Here is a 25,888-nt window from a genome sequence, read left to right on the forward strand (position 1 = left end):
AAATAGGTAAAAGAGGCCAGAAAAAAAATCATACTGGCCTGCACAGTCAAAGGGTTTATTGCAGCATCTGTACAAGCAGGAGCAAAATTAAGGATTCTGGTGACTTATGGCCAAACCTTTCCAGTGCTACCTTTAGCCCTGCATTTATGTTGGATGTGCATATATAAATATCATTATGCCTGAATTTCCTTGCTTACACTAACAGAGAAGAGGAAGAGAAGAGGTAAAATAAAATATAGTAAAGGTTATACAGAGAAAGAGGGTACAAAATTCATTGAGGTTATGTGCTATGTTACATGTTAAAACAAGAATGTCATTCACATGGTCTTACATGAAATGTCTTACTGCTTCCCCTTAAGGATGTTGCTCTTTCTTTACACAGAAAGACAGAGCTATTTTCCCACACAATCCAATCACCTCTATTAGCTGTGGAAAATACAGGTAACCAGCTGCATCCCACAATTCTTTCTAACATCTATGACCAGTGAGAGTTGAAAAAGCTTTTTCTGAGAAATTTCAATCAGCTTTTCAATCTTTCACGTGGCACTTTGATTCTAGGCAGAAAATACAAATTGAATTCAGCCTGAATGGAAATATAAAAGCGTTGGTGCAAAGACAAGAGAATGGAGGCTGAAACTATTCTGCCACTACTTTACTTTTGAATTAAGGATTCTCCAATAAGTTATTCTTCTAAACTCAAAAATGGCAAATGAATCGTTGTCAGGTTTTTGGAGGGTTTTTTTGAATCAAGAAAATTTCCCAAGTCTTTGTCCAAAGGCTCCACGTTTTTCAGTACACTGGACTGGGAATGCCTGCTGTGATTCTAAATCCCAATTACATCCAGAATTTTTACTTGGACCCAGAGAAAGAAAAGTATTTCTGCAAACACTGTATAAATGTTTTGCATCATCAGGGTAGTTTTGATGTTTCTCTATGGTACCAAATTTCAGGGCTGATATTATTGCCTAGAACCACTGGGAATGAGTCCAATTGTCATAATACCCAGACCAACGTCTGCTGGAGTCAAAGCAAGTCCCATTGCTGATTTCAGCAGGGAGTGAATCTAGTCACTGCAATCTATTTATTTAGGCATAGAGTTTCACAGGAGCCACAGCAATCAAAAATATAATTGTATTCCATTCCAAGTACGCTACGTTTTTTTTGTAGATTCATTTGAAAATCTCTTGTGCAATGAATTAATATAATTAAACTTAAAATAAATACAATTATTTTACTTTACTATAAATTCATTGTTAAGTAGATACGTTTTTATTTTTATTTTTTTAGGTTACCCAGAGATGTCTCATACTAAACGTGGCTCTTGGTGTTACCCAACTGCATGCATGTCAGGTACTGTTGTTTATGGATTCTGTGCTACTCCTGACAAAATCAATGCAAACTGGACTGGGTTCTCAATGAATACAGAGGTCTGAAAGCCTACCAGACTGCATTTATGGAAAAGATGAAAAAGAATCAACAAGACGGAGTCAGATTATACAAACCTTAAGTTTGATGCATCAGTTCTTCAGCAAAATAAAACAGTTTCTCAGGTCCCTGCCTGAACAGTTGTTTCAGTTTAGTCTTTTCTGAAGCAGCCTTATAAACATAATCCAATTCAAACTAACATAGTTCAACTCCATAATTTGAAAGGAGCAAGCAATTTTGGTCATTTGTTCAGGCTGAAGGCATTTAATGATGGAGATTTCCAGGGTAAAAAGGTTTCAGCATTCAGTCAGCTGAGTGCTACAGTTTTCTTACAGGACTCCACCAGAAGAAATTCTAAAGAAACTGATTAAATTTGGATCAGAAAGGAACAGTGCCATTCTTCAAAACAGTGTTTTAACTTGTCCCATCCTCAGTACACTGCAACCTTAATGCTACAGCCTTACAGCAAAAGCCTCTGCTCTGACAGCCTCCCCCTCCGTGATAACCTTTTCATACTGGTCCGTGTCACACCCCAGGGACAGAAAAGCCATTCCAAGTGGTACACAGAAATTAGTTGTCCTTTCCAAGCTAGAAAAAGTGATAAAAATGGTCTTCTGCATGGAAGGGGCTATGTGACAACACTGGGTCTCCTTGGGTTGGTTGTCGTGGCAGCCTGTGGCCACCTCAGCTCCTGCCGCAATGCGGCACCGCCCGCGGGACTGCGGGTGCTGCAGGTCCAGGGCTGGCCACTGGGAACAAAGAGGGACGAGCCACCAGCCCCACGTGTGACAGGTACACGCACACACAGCAAATGACACGGCACTGGTGGCAGTTTAGCTGGAGTGTCAGTGAAAAGGTTTTACTAATGCCATGTATGAGGCGGGCGATGGGAATGCACGGGGCTGACAGAACCTCTGAGCTGCGTTTTCCCCCAACAGCAGAACTACCAGGTCCTGCAGGCAAAATAATGCCCCTTATTCCTCTGGCCAGATTAGCTGCTCTGATTTCAGTGTCTCAGCTGCCCCTCAGCTCCCAAGGCCATGGCATTTCCACTGGGAGAGAGCAGCAGGAAGAGATCTTCCATAGCTCCAGCAAGAGGACAACGGGCATGGTGCGGCACTGAACTGCAAAGGCAATTCTTGGCTTTGGACAGTAGAGGAAGGAAAAGAACCAAATCTTTCAAAGAGAGAACACTTCACCTTGACTGCCAAAATTGCCTCCCCAAAATGCAAGACACTCAGAAGATATTTGTGGAATAATTTTATATTCTAATAGTATGTAATGCCTCTACCTGCAAATCACACATGCTGGAAAGTAAGGCTAATATACAGGCTAATTTAAATCCATATGAATGAAATAGGGAATGTACACACACCCCGTGAATTTAGACTTGCATGTACGAACAGTTGTTAAGGAAAAGTTACATTTACAGAGGAAAGAAATGCTTTGAAAGAACAAAGACTACACGTAGTTTTTAGACAAGGGCAATTACATGTTTCTTGGTGAAGCTGGAAAGGGATCTGCTTTCCATCAGGATTTTATTTTAATAAGACATTAGACAGCGCTTGTGTGCATCACACAAGAAAAAGGTCAACATGTTTAAAAATGCCTATCTTTCCAATTTTTACATTTCTCCCAAACACCACTTGCCCATGAGAAGCAGCACTACCTGCTCATATTCATGCATGCCTATGCAATACAGCTAAGAACCCATAACAACTGGAATAGCAAATACTCACAGCGTTTCACTTGCCTTCAGTCCACAGAGCGAAAAAGCGCAAAATAAAACACACACAGAAAAAAATTCGACGCGCTCACCATCTGTTCAGGAACATTCTACATTAGCTAAATAAAAGGAGTAAGACATTGTCCATACATGGCTGTATCTCTGCAATATCTGCATGCACACAAAATAAAATATACCTGCCATGGTGGATGGTCTGTCCTACCCGTTTCAGCCTAAGTGCGACTGAAGCGCCTCACCTGGTTTAACACCCTACCCATGGACGGGCAGACGGGGGTGTCTCGCAGATGGAATGGACCCAACCCTTTTAAGACACCGCTGAAATTGCCCAAGGAGCCAGTAGGAAGCGTGGGGGTGCCTGCGGCGGGGGCTACCCCCTCCCCAGAGCCCGCCCAGCCCGCGGCCGCCTCTTGCGCCAACGGGGGCTCCTCGGCGGCCTTTGGGCGCCGCCGCAGAGATGCTGCATTGCGGCAATTTATCGACCGCGGGAGCCAAGTCCGAGGCTGAGAGCCACGAGCAAGATCCGCTCTGCCACACTCCCTTCTTCCAACAAAGCCCCTGTGGTGTCAGGCACAACCCAAGATTCTGATGGCGAACAGAGGCCTTGCTGGTATGTGCTCCTACACCCCCTCAGCACAGCCATCGGCTTCTCTTCTATTTTACCCTCAAAGAAATCCCACTCTGAGCAACAGTCTGGCACTTGCAGACCACTGATGTCTCACCCCACCCAGCACTGTGAAGACAAGGGGACGTGTGCAATTTTTAGGAATTAATGGCATGACTGTCCCTTGTTTCCTTTAATGGTTTTATGTAGCCATTGATGCTTTTCCAACTGATTGAGCTATTTTCTCATACCTCTAAAACACTGAAGGGTAACATGGTACATCACAGCAAAGGTTTCTGGATGACCTTAGAGCACCTTAAAATTTGTTTCTAAGGATCTGCAGATGTCCCAAGCGTGGTCATCCATCACTCATACAGTCAAAAACAATGCATTCGGATTATTCACCCCAAAACAGAAACGTAAGGAATGTCATTCCACTTCAAAAATATCGAACCAGTTAATGTGAAACTGTTTCATTTATGATAACTTAATTAACATAGAAATTGTGATTATTTGTCTTCAAATTACTTTGACATTGTTTTATACTTCCACCCTTAAAGCAGCTCTTAATTTTTTTTTTTCTTAAACCCAGAACTGGGTATGTTACATAAATAAAGTCTAATTTATACTATTCATATGCCTTTCTTTTTCAAGTTTTACAAATTATTTTTCCTGATTTAACCACAACACGCGTGCTTTTGTCATCGCATATACTTGCACACATATATACTTACATTATATGCATAACCCTGTGAACAGCAGGAAAACCAGACACATTCTGATCTTTAGATGAGAAGTTTCCACCAATGCTTTGTTTTTCAGGTGCAGCTGTAGTTATCTACCTCACTTCCAAGCTAACTATCTACACATTACTGATTTGATTTCTAATTTACTATAAGCACAATATTATTGTCCCAGCCTAAAATATTGGATTATGCCAGTAATAAGTAATGCATAGTACCCTGATCTCTGCAGGTACAGTTTAAATATTTGACACCTTGCTTGAATTGGGAGCTCAGCAATGCTGGTATACGGAGCTCCCATCGTAATCTTACTCTCTCTTTCCAGAAAAACAGACTTCTGAGTCCTCCCTTGTATAAAGACTGGCTGTGGCTCAGAGCCTTTGTCCATGTTGTTGCACTTAGCACAGCAGAGGGACAAAAGCAACCTCTGAGAAAGACAAAAATGTTTAGGTCATAAACAGTGCCTTTAATTGCACACAGAAAAAAAGAAGGGAACCGTTAAGTGATTTGAAATATTTTTTGAAATCTTCATTTTTTCCCGTTGTGGTGACTGACCCCAGAGCAAGAGGGGATTCCCGCGCACACCAGCGGTTCTGGACCCCGAACAGTGTCACAGAAGGGCTGAGGACATCCTGGGATATCTGACATTGATATCATGTGCTACAGAGACATGTAGCCTCCTCCCCCAGCCAAAGAGGCTGTTGATGCTGACAGAATTACATCCAGCTACCGTAGTCTCGTCATCCTGCTGCTTTGGGGAGTCATATAAACGACAAACTGCAAGGAACGGCATAAAATGACTATTCATCTGCCTTGAACTCGTTAAGTTCCCTCAGAACTGTGTCATCACCTCAACTTTACCAGTAAGGAGTTTTATTGCCATCCTAGTCTTCAGCTTAGCTCTTGGTTAAGGTGTTGAGCCACATCTGCATTAAATACACAGTTGAGTGTCCTCTGGATTAAGTCGTTCACATTCATTCGACTTTCAACAGTCAAAATGCTTGTTCTACATCTTTTATATTACTGATGAAGAAACTATATTAGTCAAAGGGGAGGGAGGGCAGGTCACAAGATGAGCAGAGCATGCAAATGAAAAAATTAATATCATGGAAGAGAAGGTTTGCCAGAAATCTCTGTGTCTCCTGGAGTTTTGACTTTGGAATCTCTCCGAGCAGTGACTGCAGCACCAATGAAGGGCTTAAACCACACAACCCATAAAGGCTGGGCTTCTTCAAAAAGCATATTGGTCAGTGATTCATGAAACTAATAATTCTAACCTGGCACTGCTCTTATCTTGATAAGTTCTGCAGCCGGTACAGCTCCAGGCTATTCTTAAAGGGAAAAAAACCCTCCAACCTAATGGGGCAGGGAAGGAGAATGAGCACAGCATTCAACTACTACATATGCTCCAGGAAGGGAAAAATCCATCTTTTCTAAATATGTAACACAATTAGGGACCCACACCGAGGATCGAGAGGAATGTTCATCAATTTGCGAGGACATGCCCGGAATGCGGCAGGATTAGCGAAACCATTGATCAATGAATTTATGCAAATATATTCTCCCCATAAAAGAGAGAGCTACATTACATCTCTAACAGGCACCAGTGATTTTCGGAGACCCTCTTTTACCCACTCTTATTTTATCTCGGCTGGTCTTTGATAGAAAGCCTGTCACCACGGTGCCATCTGGACAGTGTTCCCTTCACCATGCTGTACTTCCAACCTCCCATTTGTAATCTGCTGCAAACAGAGGTTATCTCAGACTTCATTTCCACATCTCGAGCAGCCACACCACATCTCCCACGGACATGCATCAGCAAATAAAAACATTTCTTATCAAGCAACCCTGTAAGCAACCCATCTCCCCTCCATCAATTCTTTACGCTGATTATGCATCTCATTTCCCTAGGGTCCAGTGGGGGGGCAGTACCCTTCTAAAAGTTCACCAGAAAAAGGCATTTCTGCAGTTCATCTTATCTCTGATTTATATAACTGAAATTGTAATAACAGCAGCCAGGTTCTTCAGGAGCATTTCTCCGTCCCTTATAGACCTACAGCGACACAGGAAGAACAGGAAAGGTATAAACTCCAGGACAGTCTAATAAATAACGGAGTACGGAAAAGTCAAAATTTCCATTTGCCCACTGTCACCTCTGTATTCTGAGTGCACCATTTCTCAGTTGCCAAACCAACTGCTGTTCTTCCTCTGGCATAATCTGTCTGTGAGACAAGCTCAACCCAGAAAGCTGAGGATACTCTTAGATGCCAAATTCCTTGGTTATCAACTAATTTTACCTGCCAGATAGATACTCCAATTACTCATACACTGCCAGCGGTTACTCCCTTCAGTTTTCTTTTTACTACACATATTATTTACATGTTGACTGATGAAGTCAAATAAAGATTTTAAATTACTTTATTAATTTACATAAATTTGAGCTAACACACAACCTTGGGTAAGAGAAAAAAACCCCAACAAACAAAAAACCAAAACCAAAAAACCAAACCCACAAGAAAACTGAACCAAAACCCTCATCACTTTAATTTCACTGTATGAATAAGTACACCAGCTATGCACATCATTTTAGATAGAATTCTCATTTTCATTATTGTATTTAGCCATTTTGGTATCAGTTATAGGAACACAATTTACAGAGTTCAAATTTGATCCTGATTGCCTCAACCGACCATAATTTCCAGCAAAATAGAGGAGGAAATCACATTTGTGTGGCATTTTCAGGCTTTCATTAAGCAATGACATCTCATATATTTAGAATTATGTCATGACTTTCATTCCCTGTCTCTCCAGGTTGGGAAAGCAAATAAAAATCTTCTATCTAGTTAAGACATGCCCAGAATAGCAGTTTGCAAATAAGTAAAACTGACTACATAACTGAGTGTTCAGCATACAGAGGCAACCCTAGGAACAATTAAATCCTGCCTGTAGCACAAAATATTAATTTCTGTTTAAAAAAGTTCTTAAAAGTTTGCTATGACAAAAGGTAGTGAGCATTACAGGCACACTTCATCCATGACACCTCCATCAGAAATTGCATGGACTAAATCTTTTATAAAATGTAATCTTTTATAACAGCAACGCGTTGGATCGAAACGAGGAAAGCAGGAATAACCGTATTCCACTGGTAAGATGCTTGCAATGACTGGATGTGTCAGACAATGCACAGAACTGGGGGCTGCAGACCAGACTGGTCTGACAGATCGTGCTGTGTCCCGCTGAACACGGCTCGGGGCTGGAGCAGAGCTCGGAAACGCCAGCGCAGCCCTTGGAGTTCCGGGCTTCTGTGGGTTTGTCATGGAGCAGGAACAGGAGCGAGGCAGAAATATCTGAAGAGATAAGCTTCTACATACAAACACTGACACAACAACTTTAATTTCTAAGACTCCTACCATTTTCGTTTCAAGATTTCGCAGATGGAAGGGTGGCGTGTTTTCCTTTATTATGTTTTGCAATCAGAGAAAAAAAATAATTCTTTTTAAAGATAAAATATTTAGGGCTCATTTGGAATTGAAATTACAAATATTTGGATGTCTCTACTTGTAGTTTTTCAGTATTATTTCTGAAGGAATTGCCACGATTTTTCACTCTAAAGTGTCTGAAGTGGAATGGTGGAACCCTGCGTGTGTAGTTTGTTGCTATGGACTCGATGCTCATTCACTTCAAAAAGCAGGTGAGCTCAGGAAGGAGGATTTTCAGACACAGTGCTATTACATGAAAGACCTACAATTAACATGACTAACAACAAACAACCCCCCAAATCATTCTGTGCTAGCTCTGTACAGCAAGAACTCATTTGCCATCTTTAATAGAATACTACCCGCAGACCTCCCAGGATTAGCTCTTGGTAGGATAAAATCTTGTGCAACAAACAGAATGTGTTCAACCTCCAGTCCCTCTGGCTATCATTATAAAGCAGGAGCAAAAACAGCTTTTACAACATAAAGAAAATACTCCACCTAAGTTGTCAACAGTGACTCGTAATTCTTTCTGTGCTGTCCACATGCTATAACTGCCATGTCACCACACAGTTTTCAAGCTACCCCAGAGAGACAAAACAATGCTAAATAAATTAAAGGGGTTTTTGCTAAATTGAGTTCTGTTTCTTACTGAGAAAAATTATTCAGCTCTTCCAGTCTAATGACAATAGCGTGTTCAGTCACTCAATATTACTGCTTTATCCAGTTTGAGCTTGTTGAACCACCTTGAAATTAATTCCTTTTATTCATGTATCCTAAGGGACTGGAGGTGAAATTCTGAGCTCTCAAAGAGTTTTATCTCCTATCCTTTATAATATTGCACATTTGGAAATAAAGCTTTGGACTAATTTCTAATCTACAATGATATGAACGATATGGTCACACACCATAAGGAATACTGGCCAAGTTCATTTTGAAGACTACTTTGGGGTGGTTTGGTTTTTTGTTGTTTTTTTATTTGTTTTTTTTTTCTTAATAATCCTTTTGGAGTTTTTTTAATAACTTTTAATCATGCTTACGGTTACACTAATACATATTTCTCAATAATACTCTTATTGCCAGATATTTGCCATGGGACATAAGTAAAAACTAAGCAGAGCAGAAAACCTTCTCCTACTAAAAAAAGCTTTAGTTAGTGAAGGTTTCACACCAGTTTTCTTCAACTCTTCTGCACATTTCTATTCCAACAGGTCATAAGATAGTTAATAGCTTTTACCATTCATTTATGAATATATGCACCTTTTACATTTTATTATTGTTTTAGTTGTCGCACACACCTTTCTAAGTCTTGGAATGCAAGACCAAAACCACTGAAATATGCTTTATCATCTAATAAAAAGGGGGAAAGGAAGTATGTCAAGACGAAAAATCCCTATTTTATCAACAAATAGAAACCAAAACCTTCATGTGAATAAAATCTGACACAAAAATGAACAAAACCAGTCCCAGTGTAGAACTACCAGGAAAGGATGTTTAAGTAAGTGTGTCAGTTCTCCATGTCATTTCTCAGGCATCATTCTCACCTTGCTGCAGGGGCAAAGACAATCCACAGAAGGCACCAAAGCACTCCATATTCAACATTTTTGCATCTTTTAACCCAAAACTCAGAGTCAGCAGTAGCACTTGGCACCTGCATTAGGTGAGACCATAGGATCAGGGACACCTTTCATGGCATTCCAAACACGGAGGCTCATAAACACAGAAGTGACAAAAAGCCTGTGTTTGCACTGGGAGCTGCATTGCCTTGGTCTGATCCAAGCTGCAGCTGACGTCCACAACTCACTGCACCACGTCAGCTACTGAAATTAGGCACAAATTTCAGTGCCATTTCCATCTCTACCTCTGTGCTATTTGTTGGTACAGGAACACATTCATAAAACAAAAACAAGAAAATAAAAATAGTAAGAGAAAACAATCTGGGAATAAACAGAAATAACACGGACCACGGCGGGCTCCTCACTTTGAAGGATAACTGCACAACTTCCTTCCCTTCCTACGGCTACTGAACCACAGAGCTCCTTGCACTCACGATTTTTGAGGAACTCAACCTGAGTGAGAAGTGTGATCCAGAAACCAAAGTGTTTCTAAAGAAAGCGTTCTTAGTTTTATTTTTTGAGTAATCCAAAGCATTTCCGTTTCTGCCCCGAGTTCTCTACAGAATTTAGAATTCGGTAGACGGGCGGCGCGCACAGAGAAAAGATGCAGGAATGGAAATATTCAATATCAGATCACAAGATTTTGATAAGATAAAGGGGAAATCCATTATTTGGTACCCTTGCGAACTGTTCAAACAAATAATTAATTTTTTTGCCAGAATCATTAAATGTTTTCTCCATATTGCATTATAGGTTAAACTATATCTGCGCAAAACGCACGGCGGATCTGAAATGATGAAATTCGGTTTCACTTGTTAAGGTTCTTTGATGGTTCAGATCATTTTATATTTTAGCACTTATGACTATTTTATAACTGAAGATATGATATTCTCTGGGGCATTTAGCAAATTTATTTTGATAGAGAGATCAAATGCTCAGACTTTGAAGAACAACATGGAAAAAAATCGTATTACATTGGAAGCATAAAACTCACATTTTGTGACTGCAAGAAAAATAAGTTTAGAAATAGATATTATCAATCTATTTTCTCATCTTTTAGAATTAAGATTGATTTTTCCTGTAGCAGTGTGTCTGTGCTGAAATTAAAAATGCATTGAAGAACTGATTATGATGTATTTTATATATCCTCCTCTTCTCCCACCCAAAAATAACTGGCACAGAATTAACCAATTAAAAGCAGAAGAGGTAAATAAACTAACTCAAAATTTCCTACGTCTTGGGAAGAAGGGATGCATTCCCAGCAACTTCTGCAGAGCCTGCAGAACTCAGGATTTTACAGAAAAAGCCTCCATTTATTGTCCAGCCTATTTCAGTGAAAGTTATAGCACAGTCTGCTGTCAGGGGAGGACTGATTCACTCTCTGCAGATATGGAAAATCAGTCCATAAAAAAAAAAAAGGGGGAAAAAAAAGCACCAATTTTTAAAGGAGTTAATTTTTTTTCTTTTCTTCCTTTCTTTCACCACACAGTAGACTTTTCAATCTGACAGACGAGTAAAACTTCATAGTGGTAATGCATTACTTTTCCTGAAAAGTGCTATTAATATAGAATGTGAACAATACTCTTGAAAGCACAAGTTCCCACATAAGAAAGTCGTCAGAAACCTACTGCTAACTCAATATGAGTAACACATAGTATCTGACCAACATCAGTGTCCCAGCCTGGGAGACAGAGGGCTCAAAGGCACCTCAGCTGGCCCTGACAGACACAGTCATCACTCCCGGGTCCCTCAGACTGCTGAGCTGTGCTGACACTGGTGGCAGAACTCCTTGAGCATCAGCACAAGGTGTGTAGAGCCCTTGGGCAAGAGTTCCCTGTGTTGTCACACGTGTTTTCAGCCCTCTGTGGTGTGTGGCACAGGGCTGCCCGTACAGCCCACTGCCCATCCCGTACAGCCCACTGCCCATCCCGTACAGCCCACTGTCCATCTCATACAGCCCACTGCCCATCTCATATAGCCCACTGTCCATCTCATACAGCCCACTGCCCATCTCATACAGCCCACTGCCCATCCCGTACAGCCCACTGCCCATCCCGTACAGCCCACTGTCCATCTCATACAGCCCACTGCCCATCTCATATAGCCCACTGTCCATCTCGTACAGCCCAGTGCCCATCCCGTACAGCCCACTGCCCATCCCATACAGCCCACTGCCCTGCCTGTACAGCCCACTGCCCATCCCGTACAGCCTACTGCCCATCCCGTACAGCCCACTGCCCATCTCGTACAGCCCACTGCCCTGCCTGTACAGCCCACTGCCCATCCCGTACAGCCCACTGCCCATCCCGTACAGCCCACTGCCCATCCCGTACAGCCCACTGCCCATCCCGTACAGCCCACTGCCCATCCCGTACAGCCCACTGCTCTGCCTGTACAGCCCACTGCCCATCCCATACAGCCCACTGCCCATTCCATACAGCCCACTGCCCATCCCATACAGCCCACTGCCCTGCCTGCTCTCAGGAGCCAAAGGCAATGTCGTGACTCTGCTGAGCCTCCAGGTGCCAGGAGCGTGTGAGGCAGGTGCTTATTTTAACCACCTACCATTTGCTGTTTCATCCCATGTAATTTAAGGGCAAGCTCTGCAGCAGTCTGGGCAGGCCTTCCCTGCTGTACTTAAGTGTCACTGCTGGTCCAGCACCAACTCCAGGTTTCAATTTTGGAGGGGTCGTGTGTTATCCCCAGCCCCTTCCATTTCAGCTTAGAACTATGTGCTTTCACAAGTATTAACACTCAGCTTCGCAGGATTAACTCTGAGGTGACAGGAGAAGCTTTATATCAGTTCACACAGTGAAAACCCATTCCAGAAAAGGTCTTTAAGTGAACGAGTAACTATCAGTAATAAGCAAATTATCTGCACAGATACAGAGTTCTGGCTAATACTGGATTTACATTACAACGACTGTAATCTAAATCTAATATGCTGCTTCTCTCTTAGAGTCAGCTTGCACTGTCAAAGCCTTTGCTCCTCTTTCCGTGGTATGTGCTGCAGCTTTAACAGCCGACGTGTAAAGTTTGTGGTACATGGAGAGCACAACGTGGTGTTATTTCAGCCCTCAGAGAAGGATCCTCCCCAAAAGCCAATGACTGCACTGAACAAGCCTGCCAAACGCCCGTCTCTCCTCCCTCTTACATACAGAACACCTTTCAAACAGCTTTTTGTCTAGGGCAGTGGTCAGATATCTCATAATATTGTTCCTCATGAACCTGTTACCCATCCGCTGCTCGGCACCAGGCAGCCCCGGGCAGGTCAGTGGCTGCAGAGCACACATCGGACGCACTTGGAATGCTGCTGAAGCCCATCTGTTCCACGCAGCAGCGAGCACGGCAATATCTCTGCTCCTCAGGAGCGGCAGCGGAGAACTCGTCTATTGTGCTTTAATTAGCAATAACCCCAGCCCGGAGGGGAAGTGTGAGGTTTGGCTTTGCCACCTGCACCAGGGGGCCGAGGTGGGAGCCCCCAGACTCACCCAGCACTGCAGCACGGGGAGAGCCAACCCCCCCAGCGCCCCGGCACCGCGCACCAAGTCAACTCACAGGATCTCCAGGTCGCGCAGGGCTCGGAAGGCTCCATCTTCGATGCAGCTGATCTGGTTGTTGTCCAGTTGCCTGCAGGAAGGAAGGGAGAGGAGGATGAAGGCTGGGAACGGGCAGAGCTGTTTCAGAGCGCCAGGTTGGGGCTTCCCCGTCACCGAGGTGTCCCTCCACCCCCTCGCAGCGCCTGCTCAGCTGCCACGCTGCTGCTGGGGCTCTGCTCGCGGCTGTCTGACAGCGCTGCACGATGCCGCACACTGAAGCCTGGCAGGTCTCAGTAAATATTAATTGCGCCTTTTTTTTTTTTTTTTCTCTCTTCTTTTTTTTTTTTTTTTTTTTTTTTTTTTTTTTTTTTAAGGCAGAAGGGAGTAATTTCATTACATTAGGGCATCCAATCCATTATGAGCTTTTACCGTCATGTCACTGAAACAATTTCATTAAGCTAAAGGCCTGTAAATCATTGGAGGTCACTGTGCTGCCCCCTGTGACCTCCCAGAATGCCGTTTTTTCTTTTACTGGAAGTTGGAGTCCTCTGTCCTGACAGTACTAAATCTCCAGGCTTTATCTACCCAAGAGCTGTGAGAGTGCATAGGGAATATACCAATTCCAAATTAGACTCAACTAATCTAATTTTATAGTCTTTTTATTATTCTAAGCACCAAATGTCTGTGGTGGTTCGATGCCTCTCTGCATTGTTACTGGTCCCATCTGGTAGCCCATTCTATTGAAAGATTTCTGACTAAATACAGATCCTGTCTAACTGCATCAGGGAGAGCAACCCAGTGACAAAAAGCATTATACACATGTACACTTAAACCACTATTTTGCTTCAAAATGTGTAATTTAATATTTGGATGGCAGAGTTCTCTCATTTGTCTCCCTGTATGCGCATGATTTAAATGTATTTTGCAATACATGTGGACGCAGCAGTGCAGCTACATCTGTCTCTTTCCCTTAAAAAAATTACAGTTGGAATTTAAAATTCAGTGATTACATTTTCTGACATCCGATCCCTTAAATTTTACACTTAAAGAAATAAAATTACATATCCAGCCACGTCTAAGTAAAATATCTGCACTTCATGAAAAAATAGAGGCAAGCTCCTGACTTTATACGACATTGCCCTTTGCACAGCATAAACTTTAGATCTGGTGAAGCAGAGATCTATTGTACTGTGCATGTAAATATTATGAACAAAGATTCAAAGATTGCATTGCTGTGCCTGATTTCTATTAAATATATATATATATGGAAATATAGCAAATATATTACACCCATGTATAATACAGTTGTATAGTTTGACCAACTTCTTTCCATTTATTTGCTGTATCTAATTTTTGGTCTACATAGAGATTTGTCATCTTACTATACAACAGAACACAGAGCAAATACAATCTTTATGAATTCCTTTAAAGACTGAGTTTGATCTACTAACACTGAACATCTTGAGTATGTATATATTTGACACCTATGGGAAACTCACCCTTTGTGCTGTAGTGTGGTGTCAATGAACAGCTTATTTTTTATGATTTAAAGCACAGGAAAACCCATAGACACTCTAAGGTCTACTAAAAAGCTTAGGGAGCATAAAGCCCAACTAGGGTTTCTCATAGCTCTTGTAACTTTGGAGAACTTTGTGAATTTGGCAAAACTCCAGCAATGTCTCCTATACCGACAGACAGCGGGACAAACAATCATCCAAAAGGGATTTCTCTGTAAGAGTTCATGCAGAGTACATGTGCATGTGTAAGTAAATGGGTATACATACATATTTATGTTCTCTCTGTTTCTCTGACCACCTAAGAAAGATGCTAAAACCTCTATATTTTTTTAATGCCGTGAGGGCCTTCAGCTGCTGAATGGCTTCTTCTGATATCCCTGTTTAATTGTGTGGGTTGTCAAAAATTTGTGGCTCAAACAGAAAGGATGGCGCATTTTCAAGAGGAATAAACTCCAAATGAGTTCAATATATCACTGTTATATTTATATATAATGACTTATATTTATATTTAATGTTTATATTTATATTTAACCATTTGACTAAGTATTTTACACTTAGCTTTACTAAGCATTAAGTTGGCACATGCTAGCATGATGGAGAGAGCTCAACTTGAGAATCACCTCTCCCTCTCCTACGGGAAGCACTGTATACTGTGTATTTTTATTTGAGTTATAATATTGATTTTTCTGTCAAATACACTAAAATAAGCAAATAAACCCAGTGTGCTAGTCACAAAGCCTTCTGATTAAAGGGCTTCCTATGTGGGTATTGGGTTTTTCTAAAAAAACACTACTCTCATAGATTGATTTTTGCTGAAGAAGCGTAATGATCATCTTAATCATATTTCCAGAAGTCCAGTCATGCTGGTGCTAACAACCAGGTTTAGACAGTGTGATCGATGCACAGGACACAGCAAGGGAAACCTCCAGATGCTCAGAAGGCACACACTTAGCAGGATGGTCAGTAAATAGGGAAAATATTCATCAGTGAGGCACCCTGGTTCTGTGGCCCATGAACTGAGTCTGCAGAGTCTCTGGGAGAGATGCACACATTTAGTGTTCCTCTGTCCCAGAGCTCATGTCTCCTGATATCTATCACACCAACACTTTCACATCTGCCTTTAATGCAAAGCATGACAATTTCTTCTCAAAAAGAACAGAACTGTTAGTTGTCTAAAAATCAGGTCATGGCTTGTTTTAAGACCCTCCACCTCCCTATTTATTTCTCCATGTGTAAAGATGGAAATCCTATTTCCATGCATCTGTACAACACCCTGGTGAGTGGTTCAGTCGAGACTAGAGATTTGAGAGTTTAACATCTAAACACTTTCTTCTTTCCAAGACAACGTGTTAAGTTTAAAGATTTGGGAAGACTTTAGGTGAAGTCTTACAGAAAGGCAAAGACAGGTGTTCAGCACATACTTTTACACCCATGAAGACAAAATAAAGCCCCTGTGATGTGGGCCAGCAGCCAGATCACATACCCAGTGTGGGTAGGCTGTACGAGGGGCAGAACAGGCACGCCTAACATTTGTTGAGAGGAACATCTTACCTGAATAAAACTAACCATATGCAGAGAAAGTAAAAATTTGACTTAAGAAAAAAAAAAAAAAAAGGAAAAAAAGCCAATATTTCAGAACAGGTGGCACAGACACTTCCCTGAGGAACAGGTGACAACATCCCCATTTCTCCATCGCTGCCTTCTGAACGGAGCACTCACACACACAGAGCACAAGGCAGCTCCCTGAGACATAGGTCAGCTGCTCCAGGCTTACAGGGAAATTTAGAAAATGGTCTTGGCCAGCAGAGGCCTTGATTGAGATTTAAATGCCACCTCTAGTTGTCAGCACTCATAGCTGTACTAGAAAAACTTTTCCTGAAGATTACAAACAGGATGTTACGTACACAGAGGTGCAATGTATTGGTGACTAAGGGTCAGACGACAAAAACTCAGATCTGAGGCAATTTTAAAATGGACAAAATCACTTTTCATACCTCCATTTACTCCTGCCTTTTGAAGGAATAAAGCCTTTACTGCCTTTTGAAGGAATAGAGCCATAAGCTCAGATTTTATCTAATACTACTAAGTGATTCAACTGCCTCTGAAGAAAACAGTGTTCTCACACTGAAAAAGTGAGCCACTGCATTTAAAAGAGGCTGAAGGATGAATGAAACCACAATCACTGAGCTATGTGAAACAGCCAGGCAGTGGTACATTATAGGAGATACAAGTGAAGGCATAAACAAATAAACACCACCAAGCTTTGAACTTCCAAGTTTTGCTAAGTGACACGGATAACTAACTTTAATTTGGGTGAAAGTGTTTGGGTTAAATGCCAAATCTCTCACGGACCACACACAAAGAACTGGACTTGGTGACGTGTCCAGAACAGGTCCTTGCTCCAATGTCAGTGAGCTGAGATCCCAGCCTGGGAAACCCAGCAGCTCCCTGTGATTGAATTATCATCCCTGACCTCACCTAAGAGGCTCCAGGGATCCCAAATCTCCATGACAGGCAATTAGCAAGCAGACAATGCGAACAGATAACAAAGAGCAATACCAGAAGACCTCAGAGAAGGGAGCAAAGCACTCAAGCAAGGAAAGTATTGAATGGGCAAATGGGATTTAGGTGGAGTGTGACACAGACAAATGCTTATAAACGATGCAAGAATTTATGAAACCATTCAGAGGAAAAAGCATCTTTCACAGGGTAGAGCTGTAATACATAAAGCCACACATATTATGATCTGCCTCTAAGCAGGGCTCAATACCTACAATCAGTTTTTACTAAAAAGCAGGAGAACTACGTGACTAAATTTTATGCAACTGATTGATCACTGTCGAACTTAAAACTGAGGTTTCTTTCAAAAACCAAAACAACTTGGATACAAATCACCTTTCTAAGAAAAGAGGAATGTGTCCTAATGGATTTATGCCATGGGAGAGCCTATGGCTTGGCCAAGACACCACTTTAAATGTCTAAAACATTTCCCTGACAGAGTATAACTCCAGCTTATCCATCCAGACTTGTGCATTATCCACCCAACACAAGAGTTACATTTACAATAATATTCATAAGGAATAGGGTTTTACAATGTTGATATTCTTTTGCCATTTGAAATAATCCTTTAAATACTGAGTCCTGAAGGTTTTGCTCACAACAATAAGGAATATTTAATTTTCAAATGCATTTGAGAGACAAGAATCCCCAGCAACAAAGCTGGTATAATTGTTATCATGTTACTAGCTTTAAGATTTTTTTTAAAACATAAAACTATTCTAAAATATTAAAGAATTCAAGTCATGCAGGGTGAAATTTTCCAAAACTGAAATAATCTCATCTTTTATTAACATTAAAAATCAGTTAGTGTTTAAAACCCTACATTTATATTAGTAGCAAGGTTTCCTCACAGTACACCAACTAACCTGTGCCTATATTAGAGCTTTCAGTATTTTTTCTCCAATTAGCCACACTCACATTCATGAAGAACAGGCCCTTCAAGCATCAACATTTCACAATAATGAACTATATAAGCAGTGTTTTGTACTTTATTCAGTGAGGGATTTTTTTTTTTCTATTTTGAAACACTATCAAGGCCACTACAGAGCTCAAGTGCTAATCTGTTGTTTAATTATACTGTGACAGTAGTTAAATTACTATAACCTCTTTCTATATTTTGCCCCAAATCTAGTTAAATATTGAAATAAAAGCCTGCATTAACAAGTAACATAATAAATAGTGTTCAGGTTTCTTTGCTTCTCACATTTCACATGTTTAGCATAAAAAAGCAGTGGTTTAACAGCTTTAAGAAGGTTCTGCAGTTACAGATACAGAATTACTGTTATAGATGATATCTACTGTTGTAGATTAGAATTCAGGCAACAGCCATTACCTCATTAATAAAAGACTTACATTTTTAACCAGAAATATCCATATTAAAGGTATTGTATCTCCAAAGTATGTAAAGGAATTGTCAACAGCCATTTCACAGGAAGGCAAATTCACTGTAACTTATTACAGAATCATTGTTAGAAAAAGAATTAATTTTGTTAATTAGATCTCCAAAATAACCTCTGCTTGGACAATATTTTTCCCAAACCTTTTCCATTTCATTTCTAATACAGACTGCTGGGTCTCTGCCATCCCTTTCCTGTAAAGTTTACACTATCATACTTAAGCTCTTTAATAACCTGTAAGAATTAGATACACTCTATAACATTTAATGTCTTAACATAACTTTAGGAATATTAAAATCTCAAAGGATAGTGACACCAACGCATCTGTGTAAAATTTCCCTCATACCAATCTAAAGTCCTTATCCTCAAATTAATTGATAAGGAAGCCCCAATAAATGGGAAAAGATGGTTCTTTTAAGTAGTATTAAATTCAATTACACTAAAATAATATGAAGTTCTTTCAAAGTGGCTTTTAAGGCATTTTTTCACATTTAATTTTTACTCTTTACTGATGCTTCATTAAAACTGTTCTATAAGAGCTTGCTTATATTAGAAAATTTAAAAAAAAATGATACAGCTGCTGTGATCAAGCTGCAATCTCCCCCTCTGAGATTTTTACATGTGTTCCAAAATTCCTTTTATTTTGTTTCCCAAAGATGTGGGTTTTGCCAAAAGCCATGGTTGAAGCTTTTGTGCAGAAACAGCTCATCTGTCTGAAATAACTGGGCACAGTCACATTCTTCAGTTTTCACACCCGACCTCTGCTGCCAGGTTGTTAAATTCAAAGAGGGAGGGACATCTGACTTGAAGGGGAAGAGTTGCTTATAAATAATTATTCTGCAGACTATTCAAAAGTATTAAATATTTACTCTGAGTATTTGTATTACATAAGCTCACAAATCAAAATGCTGCCGTCAAAAACGAGCCATCAGATCAGCTTAAAGCAAAACCTGAGTGGCAAATGAACATGGAGACTACTCCTGCCACTTCCCACAAGGACAAATACACATAAACCCAAGATTTCCTTTCAACATCAGGTGCTTTAGAAGAATTTTTTTTTCTTTTTTTAACTCTCTCTGGTTGCTGATGTAACAAATAGTGCATACCAAGCACAGAAATGGCTGTCTCCATAGCAATTGGGGCAGGTTTTGTGGTTTCCTTAGTTACTCTTGACTGATAACCATCTGTTGTTCTCCTCTGCCATAGCCCCAAAGGGGAAAAGGGGAAGAAATGAGGAAGATAAAATGGGTGTTTGAGAATACCAAAGTTATTTACTGTGGTGGTTTTTACACTTTTAGAAGGTTTGCACTTCCTTAAATTCTTACTTATTGTTATTTTCAGTTCACAAGTATCAAATACCAAATGTAAAGAAAAGTTCTACCTCCAAAATGTTACTAATCAAGTTACCTTATTAATAGGAAATCATAACAGGGAATCAGACTAGGAATATTAATAGGGATTCATATCATTTGGGATGTTAGTAGGAAACTGGATGTGAAACCAAGGCACTTATATAGAAAAAAATCAGATATTTAATCTACATCTAGTAGAAGTTTTTAATGTACAAAGAGGGGTGGAGAAGGTGCAGGTGGTTACAGCCACCCGTCCCAGGTGGAATGGGATCCCTAAGGAAGTGGTACCTCCCACCCCTGACCTGCAGTGATGCCTGACCTCTGTTTATACATTTGTGGCTGTTGTTTCTATCAAACCTCGAGCTCCTTCCTCCTCTCCAGGGAGGGGAAGGCAGACACAGGCACAGTGAATCCACAGGGCCCAGGCTGCTGTGCCTTGAGGACACCAGAGAACCTCACCCCACTGCCCACAGCACGAGACTACACGTGCTCTGTGAGCACGGCCAGTGTTTACACAGGCTCAAGGACCATCATGGCATCACTTATGTGGAACTAACAGCACATAAGCCATGCTCATTCTTGAAGGCAAAACAAATAAGCCCCCACAGGCGAGCTGTTCCAGCTGATCAATGCGGGGGCATCAACCGGGATTTGGGTTTTCTTCTTGAAAACGATTCCGTGCGTATGGTCCCTGCCGTAACAAATTCATTACACAACCAAAACCTAAAAAAGGGAAGGCACAGAATGCTTCATCCCTTCCTGTTAAAAAGTCTATCAGCTGCCAGTTGTCAGAGACAGACATGGTTTGTTTGGAGCTACCAGTATTTCTAAGATGGGCTCACAGGGGTGCAAGAAACTGGAGCGATGCAAGGCAGGGTTAGTGCCCTTCTGGTTCTGCACACAGCACAGGAGAGGAGATGTTCTGCACATGGATGACATTCCTGCTGCTCTGAGGACACCACTGCAGGGCTTCCCTGGGAATGCCCCTGTGCCCAGCTCTGCCCAGGGCTGTGCAGAGCTCACCAGGAGCCCCCAGGTTGGTTATTTAACAGTGTCGCTTAGCAAAAGGTGTATTAACTTTGGTGGTTTACTGTTTACACATTCTTATTGTTAATAATTTTTAAAAAATCAGGTTTTAGAGGAAAATTACGGCTCTCCTGCTTTTGAGGGGCTTCGACTTGATGAGCAAACCTGAGAATGACCTGAGGAGCAGAGACTGTGGTGGAGAATGAAGGGAACCCCTGGCAGGGAAGGGGAACGTGCCAGAACCTGGACTCCAGCAATGCCTGTTTTACACGGTTAAGGGAGATGACAGGGCAAAAAGAAATCTGGACATTTGATCTCCAGACATCTGTCCCCTCTGAAATCCCATAGTACATTAGATTAATTCTATCACCCACAGTCATACAGTGACTTGAGATATGTATTTTCTAGCCCTTAAGAGACAAATTAGGAGGAAGTAATACCAAACCAGCAAATGCTGTGAGTAAAGTCACGGCAGAGTGAGAGCCTTGCTGCATGGCTGGTAAATTTGGGCGAACCAGTAGGTTTTTGTATTTTGGCGACTTTTTTTTGTTAACTATGGAATTAATATTAAAATTTTGTGGATGAATATAAGCTTGCACTTATAAATGGTAGTTTCTTAGTATAACACACCAATAAATTTTCAACTGGATCCTGGTTTATCAGATTGTTTAAAAAAAATAAAAAATGAGCAGTTAAAGCTAGAGAAGGAAGTACACTTCTGAATATCTCAGTGCCCCATTTTAGGGATTTTATTTTTTTTTTTAGTAGGGTTCTATTCAGCTCCTCAACATTTAAGAGATGCTAAAATAACAACTATATCCCACAGCCACCAGAGCATAGTTAATGAACACTACATATTTCAAGATGCTGCATTAGTTTTAGGTAACTCTGGTAGGGGTTTCCAGTACTGATCATGCTTAACACATGTTAAGAAGTTCAGAAGTTTTTCTAAGGGGTTTCAAAGCAGGCCATTCCATCTTTAACACAGCTGTGGGCTCTGATTTTAGGAGAGCAAGTGCCACTCCAGATGATTAAAGGTGAGGGGTGTAAGAGCTGTGCTTCCAGGTTTTTTTGTTTGTTTTCCCCCTTTTCTCCAATACTGATCAGGCAACAGCAGCTCGCTTTTGAGACATGGAATTTATCTCGTTCTAGTGGTTTCTGCTGTAAAATTGGCCACTGAAAAATAATAATAAAAAAAATATAGTGGTTTAATTACTTTAAGACAAGGAGTCATTTGGCTTAGTTATAGCTTTGTGTCATTAATTGGGGACCTGTCTGAGTATTATCAGAGGTTTTGTTTTTAACATACAAATGCTCCTAAACAACATGCAGCTCCAAATTCTGACTCCTCATCCTGTTTGGATGCTTTGCAGGTACATGATTTCTCAGGCCAGCTGAGAAAGAGCAGCAGACTCAAATACATCATATAGCCACATATAACATCATATAGCCACATATAACATCATATAGCCACATATAACATCATATAGCCACATATAACATCATATAGCCACATATAACATCATATAGCCACATATAACATCATATAGCCACATATAACATCATATAACCACACTCTTGTGCTGTTTCCCTCTTACTGATAGAAAACAAGGCTGGCAACAGATACTTGAAACATTTGAAATTTGTTTTCCAGTCGTTGCTGCAACGCACATGCAGTGCCCTGGCCCTCTGATTTTAAGTCTTTCTATCTGTCATTTCTTAGCATCACATCTCATTTTGCAAGCCAGATGTGTGGCTGACTTTGGTAATCAATCCTAGAGAATCATATGGGTGAGTTTAGATGAGTCGGTGCTAAGGGTGGGAGAGAGACATTCGAATTCAGCCTGAACCTTCTGAGCTTTTAAGGCATTTACATCAAACTTCATTCTCACTGCTCAAGGCAATGAATTCAAATTCCCCATCCAAAGTCCCACTGGAATTACTTCTTACAGTCTGACTCTATACCTCACTGCCACAAATTTGTTTGTTCTCCTACATGATTTCAAACAAATAAGTTAACATAATGTGTGCTTTGGATTTCTGCCTTATCCGCTTCTGCTACAAAAACCTCACTGAAAGGGTGAGTTCTTGTTGTGCACTTCATGTAGTTATTTATATTTGTACTAAGTTCATAAAAATACTACTTTGCACTTCTGTGGGCACTTACTGTGCTTATATATTTAACTTAGGTAGTTACTTCCCAAATCTACACCAGGTCTAGAACACTTCCAAAACTCACCTGTGCTGTCAATGAAACACCTGCACATAACAAATGAAAGCCCAAAGCACTTAAGAACCAACCAGAACAAGAAGGGTTTGGAAAGAATAACTAGTTTCTAGACAGAAAAAGAAAAGAACCTTTAAGAAAAGTCAATCAGAAGAAAACCCAGAAATAAATCAACTACCTGATAGATTAAATGGGAACTAAAAATAATGTTCTTAGTTCTCTGGGCACCTCGTAATTGCATCCATTTTTAAATACTTTGCTATGGAATTAACAGCAAACTGGATTGCAGCTGACAAAAAAAAAAAAGCCATTTTGCTTTAGTGTTTTCCAGCCAGCCAAACTCACGTCATCTGTGAAACGTTTGTCACCCAGGGTAAGGACAGCAAATCCATCCTGCAGATTTATGTTTACAAGCATTTGGGAACAAATGTTCCCACTTGAACGCCCATATGAACCATAAGCACCCAATATGTTTGGATCGCTACGTTCAGTTTTTGTTAGCAGATCTTCAACTTTCTGAACAATGTTTCACCAAATCAATGTGGCACTACCACATATCCTTCAAGAACAGGACATGGAGCATATGTCACAACTCTTGTGCATATTCACCAGGGAGTTTCTTACCACCTACATGAAAGCATAGGTCTATTTTTTTAATTCGTAAAAGCAAATGGCATCCATCTATTTTTGCCATTTATGTGATGGCTGTTGCATTTGAGTCCCTCAACCTTTAATATGTTTATTCCTCCACCCCACAGATGCTCAGCTGTCAGCAGTGTCATGAGGAACTGAATGTGTCCCTTCCAGTTCCACTAACCTACATAGTTTCCAATTTAAAATATGCTTCTCTGGCCTTGGGACATGTAAATACCAATCTAAACACAGAAGAGAGAGAGTTTATACCAAAAGTGCTGAACACCACTCACTGCAATAGTTACTGATGATGTTGCTATTGTCACAAAGCACATTTATAAAGATATAGGTAAAACACATATAACAGCACTAGTGTTTTATTGACCTGCAGTGCCTGAAAGTAAAAACATCATCAGAACCCTACTGATATCTGATATCCTCACAAAACCTTAATTCTTGGGGACAACTGAAAATCAGGCTAACAGGTGGAGAAGCCTGTTTTTCAGCTTTCCCTCTGGATCACTAATCACTTGGAGACATTAACTGTTGGACAAGGAATAACTTGACTCTGGATCTGAAGCTTCACAGTTCAGAAATCCAAGTACCAAGAGCCAACCATAATCTCCAAGACAATAGACATTGCAAAAACAGGACGATAGGTCACCTCCAAAGGGATTTATTCCATCTTGCAGGAGACTTGAGCAACTTAGAAGTCTGTACTTATCTATAAATGCAGGACTTGTAACGAACAGAAGTGGGAAAGAATTATTCCATTAAAACCCAGTAAAAACAGCATCATGAAATAACTGCACGCCCAATTTAAAAACAAAAATATAGATATAGGTAGAAGATGGCTTACTATTAGAAATATGGTTGGTATTATTGAATAATTTGTGCACCTTACATCTGACATCAACAAGAAATATTGCAGAGGCAGGTTTATATACAGAATTTCTTAGGAGTTACAGGCGCCAAAATTTTTCTCAGCAAATTGCTATTTCTTTTTACATTTTTTAAGGAAATAATTTCAAAAGGAAATATTTTAACATCAACCTTCAGGTCATCTTAGGCATTGTGATTTCTTCAATGCTTATGTATCTGAACTGTTAATTCACTTACATTACTTACATTGATTCATTTGCTTACTGGCCACTGAATAATGATTCTACAAGACTTACAAAATTGAAGCCATTAACAAAGAAACTTAAAAATTAACTCAATCCATATGGCCTTGAAATTTCCTTGCCAGGTGGCATACTTTTATGAGTATTTTTTCCCTGATATCAATCCATAAAAACACTCATAGCAGAGAAAGCTGCTTCCTCTGCCAGGATTGTCGTGACAAAAAGGCAGTCATGTGCAAGAAAAATTGTCCTCCCTGGTAGGTTTGGGCAGCAAGTTTGGATCATAAGAGCACACCAGTTACCTTACCTGACCCTTTACACCACACCTCAAACATCTATTCCCCGCTGAGATGTGACCAGCGCCGAAATAAAACGGCCAGAGAAAAGCCCTGCCCTGAAGTTTTCTCCCTGGCAACCAAAGCAACGATTTCTTTGTAAGTAGGTAAAGAGGATACCTGCACAACTGGCTTCCCAGGACATTTCTCCCATCCTTCTCAGGCTGAGAGAGCTGCTTATTGCCCAACTTACTGCAAAAGGTTTGCTGCTCCCCCACCCCACCCGCCTGAACATTAACCCTTAATTACGCTTTCAGCTGCTCCTCATCAAGGGAGAGCACCACGTCTTTGAGCTGCAACGAGAGCTCGAGGCAGAGAGCTAAAATCCGAGCAAAAAAAAAATCCATCCCCACCAACAAACCCCCGCTAAAACGCTTCAGGTAATTGTGAGTCGTGCCCCCCCTTCCCCACGCAGTGAATCACTCCAGGCAAACCACTTGACCTCCTGGCAGCATCCTCCCTGTAAGACTGGGTTTAAAAGCAGGACCTAATCAATAGCTGTTGCTGCATGCGACCTGAGTTGAAGCATATAAATGAAATACAAAATAAAGCGGGTTCAAGGGTGAAACTC

The 25,888-nt window shown here is 40.8% G+C and overlaps 1 protein-coding gene across 2 annotated transcripts in view; it reads right to left on the reverse strand.

Moving 5' to 3' along the window:
- SLIT3 (slit guidance ligand 3) overlaps positions 1 to 25,888 on the reverse strand; it is a 479,094-nt gene that overhangs the window by 199,962 nt on the left and 253,244 nt on the right. For both annotated transcript variants that reach the window (XM_027722165.2, XM_027722164.2), the window contains one exon: positions 13,167 to 13,238. In XM_027722165.2, the coding sequence (XP_027577966.2) occupies positions 13,167 to 13,238 (72 nt within the window). The remainder of the gene's footprint in view (positions 1 to 13,166; positions 13,239 to 25,888) is intronic.

This window comes from Pipra filicauda, unplaced genomic scaffold (genome assembly GCF_003945595.2).
Source record: "Pipra filicauda isolate LSUMZ 115617 unplaced genomic scaffold, ASM394559v2 scaffold3_size10097308_pilon, whole genome shotgun sequence".
Lineage (NCBI taxonomy): Eukaryota > Metazoa > Chordata > Aves > Passeriformes > Pipridae > Pipra > Pipra filicauda.